The sequence below is a fragment of the Danio aesculapii genome, chromosome 1, assembly GCF_903798145.1.
Source record: "Danio aesculapii chromosome 1, fDanAes4.1, whole genome shotgun sequence".
NCBI classification, from domain to species: domain Eukaryota; kingdom Metazoa; phylum Chordata; class Actinopteri; order Cypriniformes; family Danionidae; genus Danio; species Danio aesculapii.
In genome coordinates, this window is record NC_079435.1 from 23,738,101 (window position 1) to 23,756,852 (window position 18,752).

General features: G+C 35.3%; 1 protein-coding gene across 1 annotated transcript in view; it reads right to left on the reverse strand.

Annotated features, from left to right (window-relative positions):
• fam193a (family with sequence similarity 193 member A) overlaps window positions 1-18,752 on the reverse strand; it is a 46,573-nt gene that overhangs the window by 22,800 nt on the left and 5,021 nt on the right. The window contains exons 2-12 of the mRNA XM_056457626.1: window positions 15,878-15,946; window positions 12,980-13,218; window positions 9,203-9,372; window positions 8,957-9,124; window positions 5,806-6,037; window positions 4,255-4,379; window positions 3,328-3,475; window positions 3,166-3,240; window positions 2,996-3,073; window positions 1,836-1,954; window positions 1,385-1,621 (exon numbers count right to left, since the gene is read on the reverse strand). Coding sequence (XP_056313601.1) covers window positions 1,385-1,621; window positions 1,836-1,954; window positions 2,996-3,073; window positions 3,166-3,240; window positions 3,328-3,475; window positions 4,255-4,379; window positions 5,806-6,037; window positions 8,957-9,124; window positions 9,203-9,372; window positions 12,980-13,120 — 1,493 coding nt within the window. The 5' untranslated portion in view covers window positions 13,121-13,218; window positions 15,878-15,946. The remainder of the gene's footprint in view (window positions 1-1,384; window positions 1,622-1,835; window positions 1,955-2,995; window positions 3,074-3,165; window positions 3,241-3,327; window positions 3,476-4,254; window positions 4,380-5,805; window positions 6,038-8,956; window positions 9,125-9,202; window positions 9,373-12,979; window positions 13,219-15,877; window positions 15,947-18,752) is intronic.

The window sequence follows — 18,752 nt, forward strand, 5'->3', positions numbered from 1 at the left end:
ACACACACACACACACACACACACACACATATATATATATATATAAAATACAATTAGATAGCAATGACAGCTTGTTGAATTGTGCAGTCATAAACACAGGCAACAATAATCTTTTTGAAATGGATTAATAAGAATTTTTTTTATTTTTACAGTTAAAAAAAAAGTGATGTATAAAAATAGATTTTTTTTTTTACATTCTCCTAGATTGGGAAAGTATGACTGCAACTGCACATTAACTACTCAAAAATTACCAGTGCTTAGGTTTCAGTTTTACCTAACACACACACACACACACGCAGGCACAAAACTTAGCACTAAAGCTGGCAAATTTATAAAACAATGCGGTAATACAGATTAGGGGGAGGGAAGAAAAAAAAAAAGTTGCACCGCGATTCTCTCTCTAACGCAGTGTTTCCCAACCCTGTTCCTGAAGGCACACCAACAGTCCACATTTTCAACCTCTCCCTAATCAAACACACCTGAATCAACTCATCAGAACATTAGAAGAGGCTCCAAAACCTGAAGTTAATGCAGTGATCACCAAACTTGTTCCTGGAGGGCCGGTGTCCTGCAGATTTTGGCTCCAACCCTAATCAAACACACCTGAACAAGCTAATCAAGGTCTTCCTAGGTATACTAGAAACATCCAGGCAGGTGTGTTGAGGCAAGTTGGAGCTAAATCCTGGAGGGACACCGGTACCCCAGGACCGAGATTGGTGACCCCTGAATTAATGGGTCAGATAAGAGAAACACCGAAAATATGTACTAATAGTGTGCCTCCAGGAACAGGGTTGGGAAACACTGCTCTAACGCTTCTGAATCGATTATCAAAAGTTCCGTATTGATTTTGTATTCAAATTAGATTGCAACATGGCCCACACAGATAGACTCTAAACAAAAAATAATAAGCGTTGATAAATGCACATATGTGTGATGCTTAATTTGCATCATTTAGATAGATTTCCATTGCTTCTCCTGAGTTGTGTGGCAGCAGCTTTGGATATTGCTCAAATATCTTTTACACCAGAAAAAAAGTGAAATCTCGATTTGTCAGCAGCACTGTGCTTCTCGTTTGGTGTGCGAGTGTTTTACAATCATTAGGAGGTATAGATGTTTACATTAACGTGATACATTAACACTGGCTACAACAAAATCATGTCCCAGGAACACTTCACTAAAGTAAAGACTCAGGGCTTGTGTTCTGTAAACACAAGTTATAAATGATTGTGAATCAGACCTGCTGCACTCAATCTATGTTTTAAAATTGATTTTATGCTTTAAGCAGAATATTAGTTTTGTGCTAAATAACTCATCATTCTTGGCAAAGATAAACGACATTACCTGTTTGAAATTAGTTTTTAAAATTACATAGTGTTTAACTCACTATGCAGTGGTACCATCCTGTGGGAGGATGAGGCGAGGGTGCTGCTGGATGGTGATGGGGGAGCCTGGGGCCGAGCCGGACCCCGAGCTGCCTGATGACATACTGGGGGGATGGACCTCGGACATGTAGTCCCGCGGTGGCTCGCCCTGCAGCTTCAGATGGAGATCCTCTGCCATTGGAGCATCCATAATGCCACAGGTGAGAATATGAGACAGGCTGCAGTCATCACAGGTACATCTGTGGGTAAAAAAAGAATGTACATTTTACAATACAATACACAACAATGATGTTTAATAAAAAAATTAGGTTGTATTAAACACTTATTTATTTATTTATTTATTTATTTATTTATTTATTTATTTATTTTAAAAGGGAATGCTTTGCAAAGCAGACCTGTATGTCAGATTTATTACATGCATAAAGATTATTGGTGAACAAAACTGGAATGTACCTCCGTCTGTAGTTGCAGTTGGGGCAGTCTGGAATACTCAACCTAGAGGACAACATCTGTTTCACTGTGTCTGTGAACTTGCTGTCACCACCCAGAGATTTTTTACTGTTTGGTTGGAACTGCCAACAAAAGAAGAGAACATTTATTGTATATGAAGCTATATGCCATAACAAAACATGTGCTAACAATTTGGAAATGGCTTTGAAAGCAGCTCAAGCTTTACATGTATCAATCACAATCAAACATTTGAGGGCATTAAGATGTTTTATCCTTGTAAGTCTCAGATACACACTTCATTTGTTTAAAAAGTACAATAAAAAATAGTTTTTTTATTTGTATTTAATATATTTAAAAACATTTAATCATGTCTTTCAAGATACTTAAGAAATCTTTCTGATATTCTGATTAGCTCAAGCAACAATTATGTTCAAATCAGGTGTGTTGCTTAAAAGTTTTGTGATTTATTAAAGTGATGTTTTCGGAATTATTTGATGAAGTTAAAATGAACAGCATTCATTATTAATTAATCCCTGTTGTTACATGTCTATACTGTTATTTTGGATCAAGTCAATGCATTATCTGTATATAAACTAATCCCAAAATCTATGGATTGTGATCTTGAAAAACAAACATGACGAGAGAATGTGCGCAGCTGTAACTAAACTGTAAGTAAATACATTTAACTTAAATATTGACCTAATTTGACCAATTTAAATCCTCATATGACCCATAATCATTAATAATGTGTAGATTCATTTTTATGAAGGTTTCTATACAAATTTTATGAAGATTCTGTCATTATTAACAGACTGTGGTGTTGTTCTAATGCTACATTATGTTCTACTTTTAGGGATGCTCTTAATAACCTATTCACCGTTAACAGAAAGGGTGCATTTTTTAACTGATTAATGGTATCAGCCCTCAGCTCTCAATCAAGCTTGGATTTTGGCCCTTTATTAGAAAAAGTTTGGGCACCCCTGTTTTAAATATTGCTTTATGCAACTGGTTACTGAATAGTTCATGCAAAAAACTTAATATCCATGTTTCCTTAAGCTGTCAAGAATGCATTGTACATGCAGATTGTAATATGAATACACTTATTTACTATAGATTTCAAAAGTATTATTATATTATTTAGATATCCGAATAGGTAGTATTACCTGCTCTTCAAAAAACCTTTTCTGTTTGAAGATCTCTGCATCTTCTTTAAGCATTCGCTGCTTAGTTCTTAAAGACATCTAAAAGAAAAGGTTATGGGGAAAAATACATTCAGTTGCTTTGTAAAAGAAAAATCATGTACAAAAATGAACGAATCATTCAGCAAACTTACATTTCTATTAATTAAAGACTTATGTGGTTCTGTCCTTTGATTTGTGAGATTCTGACCTTCAACCTTAAAAAGCAACTGCAAACAGACAAAACTGCGGTTTAGATGCAAGAGCCGTCAATCATTAGTTCAGTAAGACTTGATTCTAATTACAACAAAACACACCTGTTCATCAACATAATCGTCAATCCTCTTCTCGCACTCCAGCCATTCGAGAGCCACCGCGCTCATCTCCTGGTCCAGCTGATGATATCTCTCCAGCAGTGCACGGTACATATCCTCACTGTATGAATCGTGGGATGTTGTGCCCTGCCTGTTAAAAGAAAAAGAAAGAAAAATACAACAATGACAACCTATACAGGCTGTGAAGTGCTTTATAAGGATAGTTCAGTAAAATAAATAAATAAGATTCGGTCCTTGTTAACAGAGGGGTGTGCTTCTAATGCTACAATATGCTTTACTTTTAGGGATGCTCATATTAACCGATTCACTGTTAATTAAAAACCGGTATAATTTATTTTATTTTTTTAATTGGCTGCATAAATGTACAACACAATATTTTTTAACTTGTGGGATGGTAACAAATGCAACAACACGTGCCTACAGACATATTTTGCCAAAGAAGCAAAATGGAAGAAGAATATTGCTGGTCACTTCTGTTTATTTGCACAATTAGCATGGATTATTTTGAGTTGTGTTTCTATTTAACATGATTTTTTGTACTTTTCATCATGAAACCTTCAGGATTTTTATTAACTTTCAGATTGTTTTTCACCAACCCCCCTAAAAAATGGAAATAAATATATATTTTGTATTTCTTTTTTTCATTCTTTCTCTAAACTTCATTTATTTCACTGGCATTATATTGACAAAGGAGAGCAGATTGATGTTTTTGTTTTACACACCTACAGGTAATCAATAGATGCATGGCATAGCAAACAAAACTAGGTTCAAACGACATGAAATAAATGTAAGAACCGTGTACTATTTTGTAATACAAATAAGCACATATAACATTATAACAACGCCAGGTTGTGAAAATGTATTCAACCTGATTCACTGAATGATTCATTGATTCAATGAAGACCATACCTGAGCTGGGCCACTAAGGCAGGTAGACTGTTGTGCAGGATGGGTTCAGAGAACACCAAGTTCTCAAAAAGGTGCTTATTGTGCAGCTCCCACGTCACTTGGAACTTTTGCAAATGCTCATTCTCCTAAAGAGGAAGGAACAGCGCTGGTAATTAAATCACACCTATAGCTGTGCAGCCTAAACAGATTAATAATATCAATCATAAAAATGTACAGTGCCCTCCACTAATACATTTAGTTATTTATTTAGCAGATGACGCTATCCAATGCAACTCAGATAGCACTTCTAGAAGTATAGAAGCACTTCAATCACCAGAAAAGCAATAATATAGAGATGCAGTGAAGTCGAAGATAGCAGTGTGTGATGTTCGTGTGTGTGTGTGACATACTGAAAAGCAGCACAAACAGATGCATTAAGGAAAAATAGAGACTGCTATTAGTGTAGAATTAAGTGGTAATGATATAACACAGATGAACTATGAGTACCCCCAGTAAATATAAGCAAAGACAGTTGTGGAGAAAAAAACTTTTGCAATTCCCCAGCAGTGTTTTTTTTTTGGCATCTTAAATCATCATCCTAACAGTGCATTTGAAAAAGAGACACTCGTCTTCTTTAGGATTGACCCATAACACTTTTAACAGACTGAAATGTCTTGACTATTGTCCTGGTTCTGAGCATTTTCAGTGTAATTCATATTGTCTTATTCATTTTTCTGATATATAGAATATTGTGTCTGGATCCAATCCTCTGCTCATTTGAATTAAGAAAATAGTTGTTTATGACCACTGCTTGTCATGGATATAAACATTACAATCATGATTTTTAAAAGTATTACAGTGCACTGTGAGTGTTTATTAGGACCATTCGGTGAGCCTCCGTGTAAAGTCTGACAGAGCGCTTGGACACAGAAACCATGGTGCGTGACGTCAGACTTAACAAGCCAATGGCCACTTCCCCTTTTGTGAATCAACAACTAATTCCAAGTAATTCCAAGTGTGTACAGTGCATCCGAAAGTATTCATAGCGCTTCACTTTTTTCACATTTTTTATGTTACAGCCTTATTCCAAAATGGATTCAGCTCATTTATTTCCTCAAATTTCTACACACAATAACCAATAATGACAATGTGACAGATTCTTTTTAATTATTGCAAATTTGTGCTTTTTCAGGTTTTTTTTTTTTAATAAATTTGCAACAATATCAAAAAATCTTTTTTTCACATTGTCATTATGGGGTATTGTGTGTAGAATTTTGAGGAAATAAATGAATTGAATCTATTTTAAAATAAGGCTGTAACAAAAAAAAATGTGGAAAAAAGTGAAACACTATGAATACTTTCCAGACGCACTGTATATTGTCCTGTGTTTGCAATTACTTTTTTCTTAATAAGAGAATTGAATAATAATTTTTTATTAATATTCAAAACAAAAAATAAAATAAATTTAAAAAAGACATTTTTTTCACCTTGTAAAAAAAAAAACCAAGAGTACCAATACTAGTCGAGAGCACTGTGCATGACTGCATGAATAATATAGTAGAATGAACACACCAGGGTGAGCAGGAAGCTGCTGATGGTGCGGGCTGCCTGGCAGAGTGCGTTGTATTCTTCTAGCAACAGTGAGATGAACTGGTGGGCCTGTGGGGGCCCTTGAGCCGCTGCACCAGGAGCCTTTGAGCCTGTGGACAGGTGTTTGAGTAGCCGCACCTTCATCTCTAAGACGTACTCTCTTGCCTGCTGTTCCAGACGCTGGTACAACTGGTAGGGATCCTTCTCACAAAGCCTAAACATAGACAAGGTGAGAGTGAGAGAGTGACAAAAAAGAAATAAATCATGTGGAAGTCATTGGGATAATTAGGTAAAAATGAAAGACAATGAAAGTCTTTTTTGACCTTGCATGCATAAATGGCTGTTGTTGGAGACCACCAAAACCAAAATACGACATTTTAGAATCCATAACAGAGGCACTTTAAATTAATAAATATATAAGCATAAGTTTAATCAATCACTTTTTTATTGTGATGTTTTTTTCAACTATGCTTGATGGAATTTAAAAAGAAAAAGTATTAAATTAATAGCAAATCCTTCTAACATTATAAATTACTTCATGTACAATAAAAAATATTTTATATCAGCTTATTGATCCTAAACTTTCAAACAAGTGAATTAATAGTTGAACAGATATACTTTTGATGTAGAATGTTGTCAGAATTAAAACCTCTGAACGCAGTTTAAGTTATCAGAATAGTTTTTTTTTTTATTAATGGAACACTATGTGCAAAATAACCCCACTGCCTGAGAACGATCAGTGGGAAAAAGACACCTGTCTTTGTGCTCAGTCCCAGGCTATGTTTAAAAATAAAAGATTAAACTTTTGTGTTTTAGGATTTTGTTGGTTGAACGTGGAAGGAAGCCATTTATAACTGTAATCAGCAAAATAGTGAAATTTAGCAACACAGATAAAAGCATGTTAATGCTTAATGCCCATGCTTTCGAGAACAGCAGATTCAAGGATGTTTTAAAGAGCCCATATTATACATAAAATAGGGTCATATTTAGGTTGTAAGGGTCTCCAACAACAGTCTAATATGCATGCAAGGTCAAAAAACACTTTGATGGTCTTATAATCTGCATTTATTTTGCCCTAATTATTCCAGCGACTCCCATATGAATCGTTCAGCGATTCATTTGTTCCCAAACCCCTCCTCAGCGCGAAGCTAATTTGCAATAATCAACAATATAAAAGTAGTCACAGTGCACACATGCCTCATAGTGGGTTTTGGCTGCCAGTGGGTGAATGTAAATACAGATGATGGACTAGAAAATACCGACAACTAACTATTTTATCAAGCAAAAAGTTCAAAAACTAGCGAGGAGATCTCCTAGCCCATCACTACCTGCTCTTTTCACACACACGGCCGGCGCGTCCATAGCGACGTCGGCGACACCTCCCTCACCACCTGCGTCCTCAGTTATACCCGCATAATAATTGCTTTTTTTCTGTTAGTGGGCGGGGCCGCAGGTTTCAAATCTCCCGGGTTTGCACGCGCAACTACTTGTGTTTCGTAGCTGCGTCATCACGAAACACCTAATGACTCGTTATCAAGACGACTCGTTTGAAGCACTATGAGTCGACTCTTTTATAGATGAATCAATAGTTTTAAACACTGTACACTTACAGATTTAAGCCTTAGCTGGACATTTCACTTCACTTAGAGCTGTGACACACTATATTGAAGAACATTTTCAAAAACTCATAATATGGGCTCTTTAAAACAAGCACCCTTGTAGTTCATACCCCAGCATAGGTAGTGCCATGAAAGTCTTTACTGTACTTACACTTCATTTGTCAGAAAAAAAAAAAAAAAAAAAAATTGTTTTCATGTTTAGAGAAAATGTTGAAAATGTTGAATTAAATACTGGTAATGGGGTGTGATCCTACACTTGTCTCATGGTTCGGTTACGATTATCATGTCATCGATTCAGTTCAATTCGATATCTCTGTGCATCACGGTGCCTTAACAATGCTTTCCATACACAATTCTATTTTTTCTTCACAACACAAGAGTTCTTGAATTAAAATGTTTAAATATATTTATAATTGTACAGTATATTATTTGTAATACAATTTCGTCCTTTAATACAAGCAGTCCGATATATGAACTTTAAATTTGAATTGCACCTGCTCATAGAAAACACTCTTTGTGAATGTTTCAAACAAAACTCAAGTACATTTACAGAAGACAACAAGAGCATTTACAGCAAACAAACTAACATAAATATTATTCCGCTTGCTTTTAGAGCGTTGTCAAGCATGTTCTTACATCCCTATGATTGGTCATTGTGTTCACACGCTCAACAAAAAGGGCTACGATTGGCTCTAAAACTGTCAGCAATGATCATCGATGAGTGACGATTACACTGAAGAATGCGTGCTAACAGTATATATGCGCGTAATAAAGCACACATTGTGCAGCTATCACACCTGATCTGTGATAGACACCGTGGAGAAAACTTGCTCTACAGATATACTTGTGTCAGGATCTACAAGTATCCCTTTAATAGCGTAAGAGGAGAGGAAAATTTACCTTACAAACATGCCAGCAGTTCAAAGGTCCAAAATGAGAGTGAGAGAGATAGAGAGGCAGACAGACAGAGAGAGCTTTCATTTTCTCCCTAGGAGTGAAATAGTGTCTCCTGGTTTTGCTGTACTTCAGAGTCAGTGAAAGACTCTCCAGCAAACTCGCATGCAGTGAATTGTGCACAGTTGTCTGCTTTTTAAGTAGTTGGAGCAGTTTAATTACTCGCCCTTGCCTCGTTTGAATAGTAATCTACTGCGACATATCGCATGATATAAATGACGTCAGTACGTAATAACCGGTGATGATCTATTAATAAACCGATACTGAATTGTGCACGTCTGCATAGCGGTGCATTGAAGAAACAATTTATTTTGACACCCCTAACTGTTTATATATTCAAATGAGGTTTCTGAAAATGTTTATTTTTTTAACTGTAGAATTTTCCTTTCTTTTCATTCTGTTTTTGACTATTTAGAACAATTGTTGAAATAAAACCAAACTAATTTTATTTCAAATTTAATTTAATAATCTCCAGGCCTTGAATCCATTTGTCTGGAATCCAAGTACTTTAAATATCTTTCAAAAAGCATGGGAACCCTGTATAAGTCAGTCAAGAGTACCTGTCAACGAGTTCCTTCATGCTCTCTTTGTCCCGGTCGAGAGGCTGATCTTGATCGTCAGCCAGTGGAGTCCCAGTCTGACGGTAAATGCAGCGGACCAGGTATCTGACCTCAGACCAGTGATTCTGCAGCTGTTGTGACTCCCGCTCAGACTCTGCCGTGATCTCCCTAACCAAAGACACCACAATCAAGCCACTGCAAAATGATTAACAAACCATTTCATAAACAAAGGCCTACAAGACTCACCTCCGCTCATAACAGGCCTCACAACTACAAACGGTGTCTACGGAAATAGGAGCGCTGAGATCTGGGGCAGGCAGAGTAGGAGCACCAACTGTCAGTCTCCCTCCGACCCCTAATGGCTCCTGGGACAGACTGCCATTACCCATCGGCATGTGCAATAAGAAATCCTGATTCTGAAAAACAAGACAAAAATTCATTTACAAACCAACATTTTTCTTCTTGCTTTCTAAAAAAAAAACATCTCACTTAATGTATGCATCAAATTATGGTTGAATAACGTATATACAAGTTTTAATGCCAAATGAGGTTTAAAAAAGTTTTTTAATCTTTGATGAAATACAGCAGGGAAATAAATATTGGACACATCCTGTTTTTATTTTCCCAGGAATAATATTTCTAAAGGAGCTGTTGAGAAATGAACAAGATTTTGGTAAAACCCCAAACAATACAACATAAAATAAATAAATAAATAAATAAATAAATAAAAATCTGAAAAATTATTTCTGTGTAATAACAATGAAATGACACAAGGAGAAAATACTGATTTATGGTGATGGCAGTTTAAAGACGCCTTTCATATGGAGAATGAAGTAACATGCATTGCTCAACAAAGTGTAAAAATCCTGATGGTTCTCTGGGTCTCGTCTATCAAATCTGATCTTTAATTTGTATTTTATATTGGATTCGAGTCAGGTTATTGGCTGGGCCATTCTACAGCTTGATTTTTTTTCTCTGAAAGTATCTGCGAGTTTCCTTGTGTTTTGGATCATTGTCTTGCTGAAATGTCCTTCCTGGTTTAATCTTCATCATCCTGATAATGTAGATGTTGGACTGAAGCAGCTAATATTAATTTATAATGACAAAAGGCAGAGGGTTGCAGAATAACTACTGAGAGATTTCAGCTGCTGTCTGGGCTTTCACTGCCTTTCTACACCTTCCTTTCTTCATGTGTTCAATATCTTTTCCCTGCATCATTCAATTTTATACGCATAACTCAATTTGTAAACTAACTTGGTTTGTTTTCTTTGCATATTTTGGATTTCTCTGGTTGTTACCAACATGTGGGGAAAATTTCAAGTCAACGGCACCTGTAGAAAAGCTTTCTGAGAAAAATGGTGATGTGTTCAATACTTATTTTCCCAGCTGTATCCTTTCACCTACAGGTCTTTTAAAAATGTTTTTATTTTATTTTTCTTAAAAGAATGAGATAACAAGAAAGTATCCTAATATTTGAAGGATTTTTATAAATGTATTAAAAGATATTGTTTGGTGAGAAATACATTTTTATAAAATACATTTAAAAAAAAATCCATACAGTGATTTTTTTTTTTGTGCTGCACCAAATAAACTTTGAGGTCGAGTCACTAATACTGTGCATTTGAAAATGCAACATGCACCAAACATCAAGTCAGTAATAACAAAAAAGAAAGGTTTTATGTTTTAAAACAAAGAAAATTTTACTTTTACCATTTTATATAATATTAATAATAAAAATAAATATTACACATATCACAATAACACGATTATAAAATAATGACTATTATACTAACGACAGTGAATACTTTTATAGGCTAATGGTCTTACAAATATTTCAAAAAAGTTACAAAAGTTTCTTTACAAATTAGTTTTATTTGTATAATTTAATTGGATTACAATTATATATGTTAATATATTACATTAATCCCATATGCTTGCTCAGAGTACATAGCTTGAAAACAGCATGTGATATGAATTAAGGATAGCTGCAAAACCAATCAAATCTAAAACAAGTTTGCCAAACTGTGGGCTACAGCCCCTAGTGGGCCAGAGAGGTATTGCAGAGGGACTCTAGTCCAGTATAAACCAAAATATTCTCTGTTCTGAAACCCCCAATATCATCATCAACATCATTGCAATAACAGTATGAAAAGTATTAACACTAATATTTGTTTCATTATAATGAGCTAAGACTTTGTAAACCTTTGTAAAGTGCCTGACATTAACAAAACAAAGTCAAAATGCACTTATTCACACTTTTCAACTCAAATGGAGCTGCTGTGGGGTCAAATAAATATTGTTCAATGCTGACAGAGAATGTATTACAGAATTAACAGGTCCAAAAGGATGGATGCTTCCTGTTGTGTAATGACATACAGTATATGCAAATCGCAATTGTGAAGAGTTTTCACAGATTCCCAACGGTTGATTTTATCATTATATGACAGGAAGTTTGCACTCCAGACTGCTGTGAATGCAATCAGCACCATCTGAAGAGGCTGTGAATTAAAGGTAATAATGCCATTAATTATATTGTTTTTCTGCACACATGGATTGATTTTGCTCCACAAGACCTCAGTACATTACTAAAAGCCATGTGTTTTTGACACCAAAACTGTCAGTAGCCACCGACTAGGGCTGTAAAATATTATTATTTTTATTGCTATAATATTATATGCAATATCTATATCACAAAGAAGTGCAATAAATTACATTTATTTATGTGCCAAACATTTGTGTTCTTAATGTATCATTTGTTAATCCAAATCTGATCAGTCAGATGGGGCCTTACAATCTATATACCCGCCGCCTCCCTAGTATGTGCTGCTTGCTATTGGCTAGAGCGGCCTAAAGATGAACCTAGAGCTGAAAATAAATACTAATGGTGAGAGTAGAGACAAGCGAAAAAATGACAACAACCAAGGTTTTTAATGAACCATATTGTTTTACACTGTTCCACAGTGTTTTAAAGTCATAAAGTCAAAGTGTGATAGCACTCATTTTAATTAGACCAGAAAAAAAATATTATCTGTTTATTTTAGTATTAACATTGCTAATATAATAGATTTTTAAAAATTGCTAATAAAAAAAGCATTTATAATGCAAGAAATAATCGCTATTGCAATACTCAACATTTTTTTCTTTGATCATGAAGGGCAATGGTTTTAGCTAAGAATCTTCTGTAAGATCTTGGATGTCATAAGGCTGGGAAAATCTTTTTTTTAATTATTTGATTCATTCAGGTTCTCAAAGTGGGCATCCGTGATTTGGCATCGTACGATGTCTAACGTGAAACATCGCGATCGTCGTTGTAGGCGGCAATGAATTAATTATTTATGAATAATTAAATAATTCATAATTAATTAATTATCCGTAGCCTACCATTTCAACTACCTGACCCGCATGGTCTTATTTTTTCCCATAACCAAATCATAAATAAATAAAGAGAAGTTACAAACAAATAACCACCTGTCAATCCCTTTACGCGGGACTATGGCAGAGTGATCTGTGTCGCTATAATGACATCAAAAACTTGGCTGGTAAAAAAAAAGTGCACAACCAACAGGGACCAACCAACAGTATCTGAGGTTTTCGTGTGCGCTTGATGCAGAAATCTAAATCAGCCTTAAGACCTATACAGGACTCCAGTTTATTTCCAAACACAAGCCTGACTGTCAAACAAAATATGCTATTCAAAGACAGAGCCAGTAGTATTTAGCTGATCACCTGATCTCAACATGGTATCCCCCAAGAGGTAAACACATCCATGTAAAACAAAAACTTGTATTTAGCTAATAGTACACGTGCAGAGAAACTCGTTGCTTTAGGGGTAAAACTTTTTAATGAGGGAAAACTGCATGAACAATGTTCCTTCAAAAGATTAACAGCCCTACTCTGACTCAGCTGAAAATGAACATGTTAATTACAGCAATTACAGACTCATTATTAGTCCAATTATGCTTTTCTTAAGACTACAGGGCAGAGCAAAAACAGGCAAGTGTTGAAGAAAAGAGAGAGCCATACCAACAGAGACTGGTCGAGGGGCGGCTGCCGATCATCCTTTTCCACCGTGCGTTTGCAGTCGGAGCAGACATAAAGAGGCAACTGAAGGGAACTGGAAGATTTGGATGACTGGGATATGCCATTTTGACTGGATCCTCCCATGTCCTGGAGAGGGTGTCTTTGCGTTCACTACGACACAGCAGGCAACGGTCACCGGTGGTGTATGGGGCCCTCTGGTTCACTCCAAAAGTAAACGGGGTCTGCATAAAAGACAACAATTTTTAGCTACAATTTAACCACATATTTTTATTCATATTTTGGAACACTGCATTTAAAAAATAAGATGAAAACACCAAGATGCACATAAATCTGACGTGGATATTTTTAAACAATAAGATATCAAATAAATCACAACAGAAAGGCAATAATCATACGAATTCCAAACGTGCAATAAAAAAAATTTATGTGGCAATGCTTCACCTGATCATCCCACTGAATAACAAGCACACTACATTTAAATATCAATTTTAAATGTCTGTTATCAACAAAAATGACAACTACAAAACTATACTCCAACTATAACCATCTATTTTGTTATTTGCCTCGTTAAATGCTTAAAGCAGCATGGATCTTGATTAGAGATTTACATTGTGCATAAGTCAGAAAGGTTTATTCTAAAAGCGACTCCATTGACATTGTTCCTCTATGTCTTTGTCATTACAGTTGTGGTGCGAACTCTGCTGTTTGTTCGTTTGTTAACATGTTATAAGACAAAAGTGCTTCATTATGTATTAAAAAAAGAGCTACAGTGGTTTCCCTAGTTTCAGCAACTTCTACATTTACTAGGTGTGTGTCTATTTATTTTGCCTCCCTTGTCATAGTATGCCACCATGAAAAAAACGACAGTACATCATAACTGGTAATCGCCTGTTACTAAACATAGAATCGCCATAGAAATTGTTCATTTTGACAATAACACCCAATACTTATTTAAGCATGAGGCGATAAAGGGTTTTACGGTTTATAGTGGTTTAGAAAAGTCAAGGTTTTAAAACCGCAAAAAGTTGTTCTACCATTCCTATAGTATATCAGGGCTCAACAATAAGGACTGCCTGATGGTCGAGTAGGGTCTGTCTGTGGACTGCAAGACAGGGGCATAACTTGAAGGTGCCCTAGGGGAGTAACTTGAAGTACGTTAGAGGCGTAACTTGAAGTTGTGGAGCCATGTGAAAACTATGTTGTCGGCTAGATGGCGCTGTACATCAGTTAATAACGTCTACACCTACCCCAACCCCAAACCCAACCATCACAGTTATTAATGTACAGTCACGAGATGTGGAGGCTTTCATACTTGACGCGCTCACCATTGTACTGTTATTTGCAACCACAGGGGGCGATGCCGAGTAGACTAACGGTCATGACAAGTCAGCAAGTGGAGTTGCATGAGTTGTAAAATGGATGAATACAACAGTATATCAAACGACTTGCTTGTGGATAAATCTCATGAAAACTTTTGGTGAAAATGTTCTCTGGTAAATATTGCCACCATCTTGCCAACAACATCTCATTGGTTCAACGGGTTGTCGATAACATCAACTTACGCCTTTAACTTACTACAAGTTACGCCCTTTTATCTCATGCCCCCGTCTTGCAGTCTGCAGACAGACACACTTGCGATGGCCCAAGACCAGTGTGCGAGATGCTCGGGACAGTAGACAGGATTGTTACTGGTCTGATCTGGCCAGTGCTGCCTTGTCACTAAAGTTTAATTTGCCTGCGACTATTTGTAAATTGTATGCAAATACTCTTAGAATTGAGAAACAGTTTGTGCTTTCAAGCTTTTAAACATTACCTTCTCTGTAAAGTCGTAATGATTTTCGATTCCTCTTATGTGATTGGAAGTTGTGAGCACGTTATTTTTTTCCATAACTTGGTAAAACCAGTACAGCCAAGAGGCGGCATCAAATTATGATGCTAAAAGAAAACGTCTGTTTCTAACGTCTTAGGTACAACATGATGAAAAATAATTAGGTGAAATAATTTGTTAAATAATTTACTGCTCTTTTTGTTTGCATAACACTTTGAATTTTGCTCATTATACATTTACTAACATTTTTAAATTCTACACTTGCATTATAGATTCACAGATGCTATTTTTGACATATCATTTAAAATTTCTATTAACTTTTTATTTTTGGTGGTGCCAGTGAAAATTTTCAGACCAGTAGAAATAATCTTTGTGTTGAACCCTGTATATGTAAACATTGTTAAGGTGTTATAAAGAAATCTGTGTTTTGTAAACAAAAAAACCTAGCAGAAGTCAATGATTCATTTAAATTATTTAGCCTGACATGTTTACTGTTCCAAAATGTCATAAATGTGAAATATTGTAGCATAAAATACTGGATATTGGGTTCAATGTGGAAAAAATGTGTTGTTTTTTACCAAGACATTTAAAAAAAGAACTTTTTTTAGAGCAGTAAACACAATACCGTGATATTTTTATGCAAGGTTACCATACAGTCACAAACGTATACTGGCCCATGCCTATACTTATCATTGTTCATTAATGCCAATTTTCCAAGAACAGAAAATTTTACACAGAACAAATTTAATAGAAGGAGTGTCTTATTTTCAAATAATATATGAAACAGTCCAAATAGGTATCTTTTAGACAGAACTGGTGAGAAATCAGCTTTCATTGTTGCAATAAACATGCCAAATGCATATAAACTCTCAAACTAATGGCCATGCGCTGCAGAAGATCAATAAACCAACACTCCAGAGGAAGCGTAGTGAAAGAATAACGCTTTAAAACAGTAACTCGACTTACAGGCTTTCAGGAAATCACAGCTGTGCTACAACACGGAGGAAATGTAAATATCGCAAGCGTTGCAGAGTGAGAGATCTGCCTGTTACCTGAAGGACTCCTGAGAAGTCAGCGTTCACTGGGCCTTCTGAAAACTGAGGAGCGCCATTCACTGGGACCTAATGAGAAAGATGACCATAAATCAACTCATCCCAGACTTAAAGTCATATGCTTATTACAATAATGTGATTACATTCACTATTTGGATTACAACCTCAGCTCAAAGACAAACAAATTCTACCCAGTGGTCAAATTGCATGGAAAAACCCTTTGGTATCCGAGTTAAATCAGCTCAATGAACAGAAGCTGACCTTAAATGAATCTCTGACAATTTTGTGGAATTGGAAATTTAATAGAAGAAATGTTAGAAATCCTGTTTGACTTTTTTAACTAATGAGTAGGGACAGACAGAATCTGTGGACGGTTTTGTGATTTCTGCAGAGAATTTTCTTAAAAATCTTTGGATTTATTCAGAACGATTTTAGGAGTTTCATAACTAAAAACTTAATATATGAAATTTAAAAAAATCCAATTAGATCCACTTATTTGGTAAACAACACATGTCTCTCTTATATCTACTAAAAGACAGAAAATATTACTTTACAAACTGTACTGTAAATAAATCATATGAACATTTTAATATTACTATTATTATATCACAATGATATTAAATAAATTTAAAAACTGTATAAATAGAAATTTACACACATTTACTCACGTAAATACATACTCAATGGCTAAAAATCTGCATACAAAGGTTCCATGTGAGCCTACTAATGGGTCTTGCAAATAGTAAAAAAATGCAATTATTTTAAAAAAATCATGAATATAGACAAATAACTGAGAGAAAGCATTTTCTATATCTTTTGTAGTGCCAAAGGTGACGTGTCTACCAAACTGTATGATATATTGTGACAGTTGACTAACATATCATCTGTCTGTGTGATCTGTCACTTAGTGGAAGTTCTACAAATTATGAAGGTGTCAACATGCACAGGTATTATGTTGTGAACTCATCCATAAACTATATGAACTATACACAAAGTAATCCATGATATTGACCTTATTTTAAAATGCGTTTTTTCGATTGTTTTAGAATTTCTGATTTAGTTGCATATGGGAGAAATGACCAGGAGTAATAAACGGGCAGAAACAGTTAAACTACTTGCTCCTCCAACATGGTTTCAGCTGCATCCATTCTTCCATGTCGGGGCGCCACACCAAAATTCATTTCCACCACGGCCATTGCAGCTTCTCATTCAAAACGTTCAGTTGCTTCTGTTTTTTTAAATAGTGGATTATAAATCACACCAAAATGTATTAAAATGTAAATGAATTATAACAGAGCAAACTTTTCTGTAAATGTAGTAGTGCTATGCATTATTTTTTTAACCCTTTAAGTAGGACCAGGTGATATTGCAAAAAAATTATCATGATATCATGTCATTCGATATCGATAATTATTGAATTTTTTTAACAATACATTTAGGAATTTTAGGATTTTCATTTATTTTTTTGTTATTTAACCACTTTATTTTAATTAACCAACATTAAGGCAAACAGTTTTAATAGCTAAAACAAAAATATTTAAACAAAATATCTGATCTCTTCATAATAAAATAAACATAAGTGTCATAGAGACTCTTAAACTTGAAAATATTTGTTACAAAGTGTGTGCAATGGTAAAGGTAGATCAACATCTGTAAGGACTGAAAAATAATGATACAGTAAACCTAAAACTATGATAATCACAAATTATGATAATCAAATCTGAGCTTTCAAGTAAAGGAACCAGCCATTATTATTCAAATATATCATGCAACATTACAAGTTGCGAAGTTGAATGACTACATTACCCCCTATGCTAAAAAATCTGCTAGTGGCTGAGATGCACAAGAAAAGACGCCAAAAAGCCACTCTGGTGATATGCTTTCATCCATTTTTATTTCCAATCTCCTCACTGCTGCTAAGGCACTCATTTTCACATGTGTTGTTATTCTGACCTGAAGAGACAAGAGCGGGCGCATGGATACCTTGACCATTTACAATGGACTCTCTCATAACTAGGTGACCATCAACCATTTTTTCAGAGGATGACAAACAGACAAATTATTGCTGCAGCTCCGATGCAAAGTTTATGGAGAAAAGTAAAAAGCCCTGTAGTGTTTGGGTGTGATGTTTGTCTGGGGTAATTAGTCAGCTGTTATTACTGAAATGTGTATATTCCAAAGTACAAAGTGGGAAGCAAATTGGTTAATTGTATTACATAAATTGCGGTGAAAGACTTGCGCTGAATTCATACTAAAACATTGCGTACGGACAAAGTGCGTAAATGTGCATAACAATTCAGATGTATGAAACACTGCGTAAGCGGAATCCCATGCATATTCTCTTTGTACACCTGAATTAACGTGAAACTGAGTACACATGCACTAGCGCAAAACCCCTCTCTGCATCCTCCCCTTAATAAATATGCTAATGACTCTACTTTGGCAAAACCCAACGAAAAAGCAATGGCAAAAGCAAGCAAGAAGAGAAACTTCATAGAATGTGAATTGGAGGTGCTCCTATCGGAGGTACACCGGAGAAAAACTGTGTTATTTGCAAGTTTGTCCTCTGGAATTAATAACAATTAAAGAAAAAAATAGAGTGGTCGAGTTTAGCTGATGCAGTTAATGCAGTGGGGTCTGAACATTTACTTTGAGTGAATTAAAAAAAGAAATGGTCCGATGTAAAGGTGCAGATTAAGAGGAGAACAACGGCACATGCTGAACTGGGCAACACAATTTTAGAGTTGATTTGAATATTTTATCTCAAATGGTGTCAGAGTTTAATTGACTTTTACAATTTTTACGGTAAAAGATATTTTTTTAAAAAAGTAAAAAAATAAATAAAAGTGCTAATTCCAACAACAGAGTCTTGTGC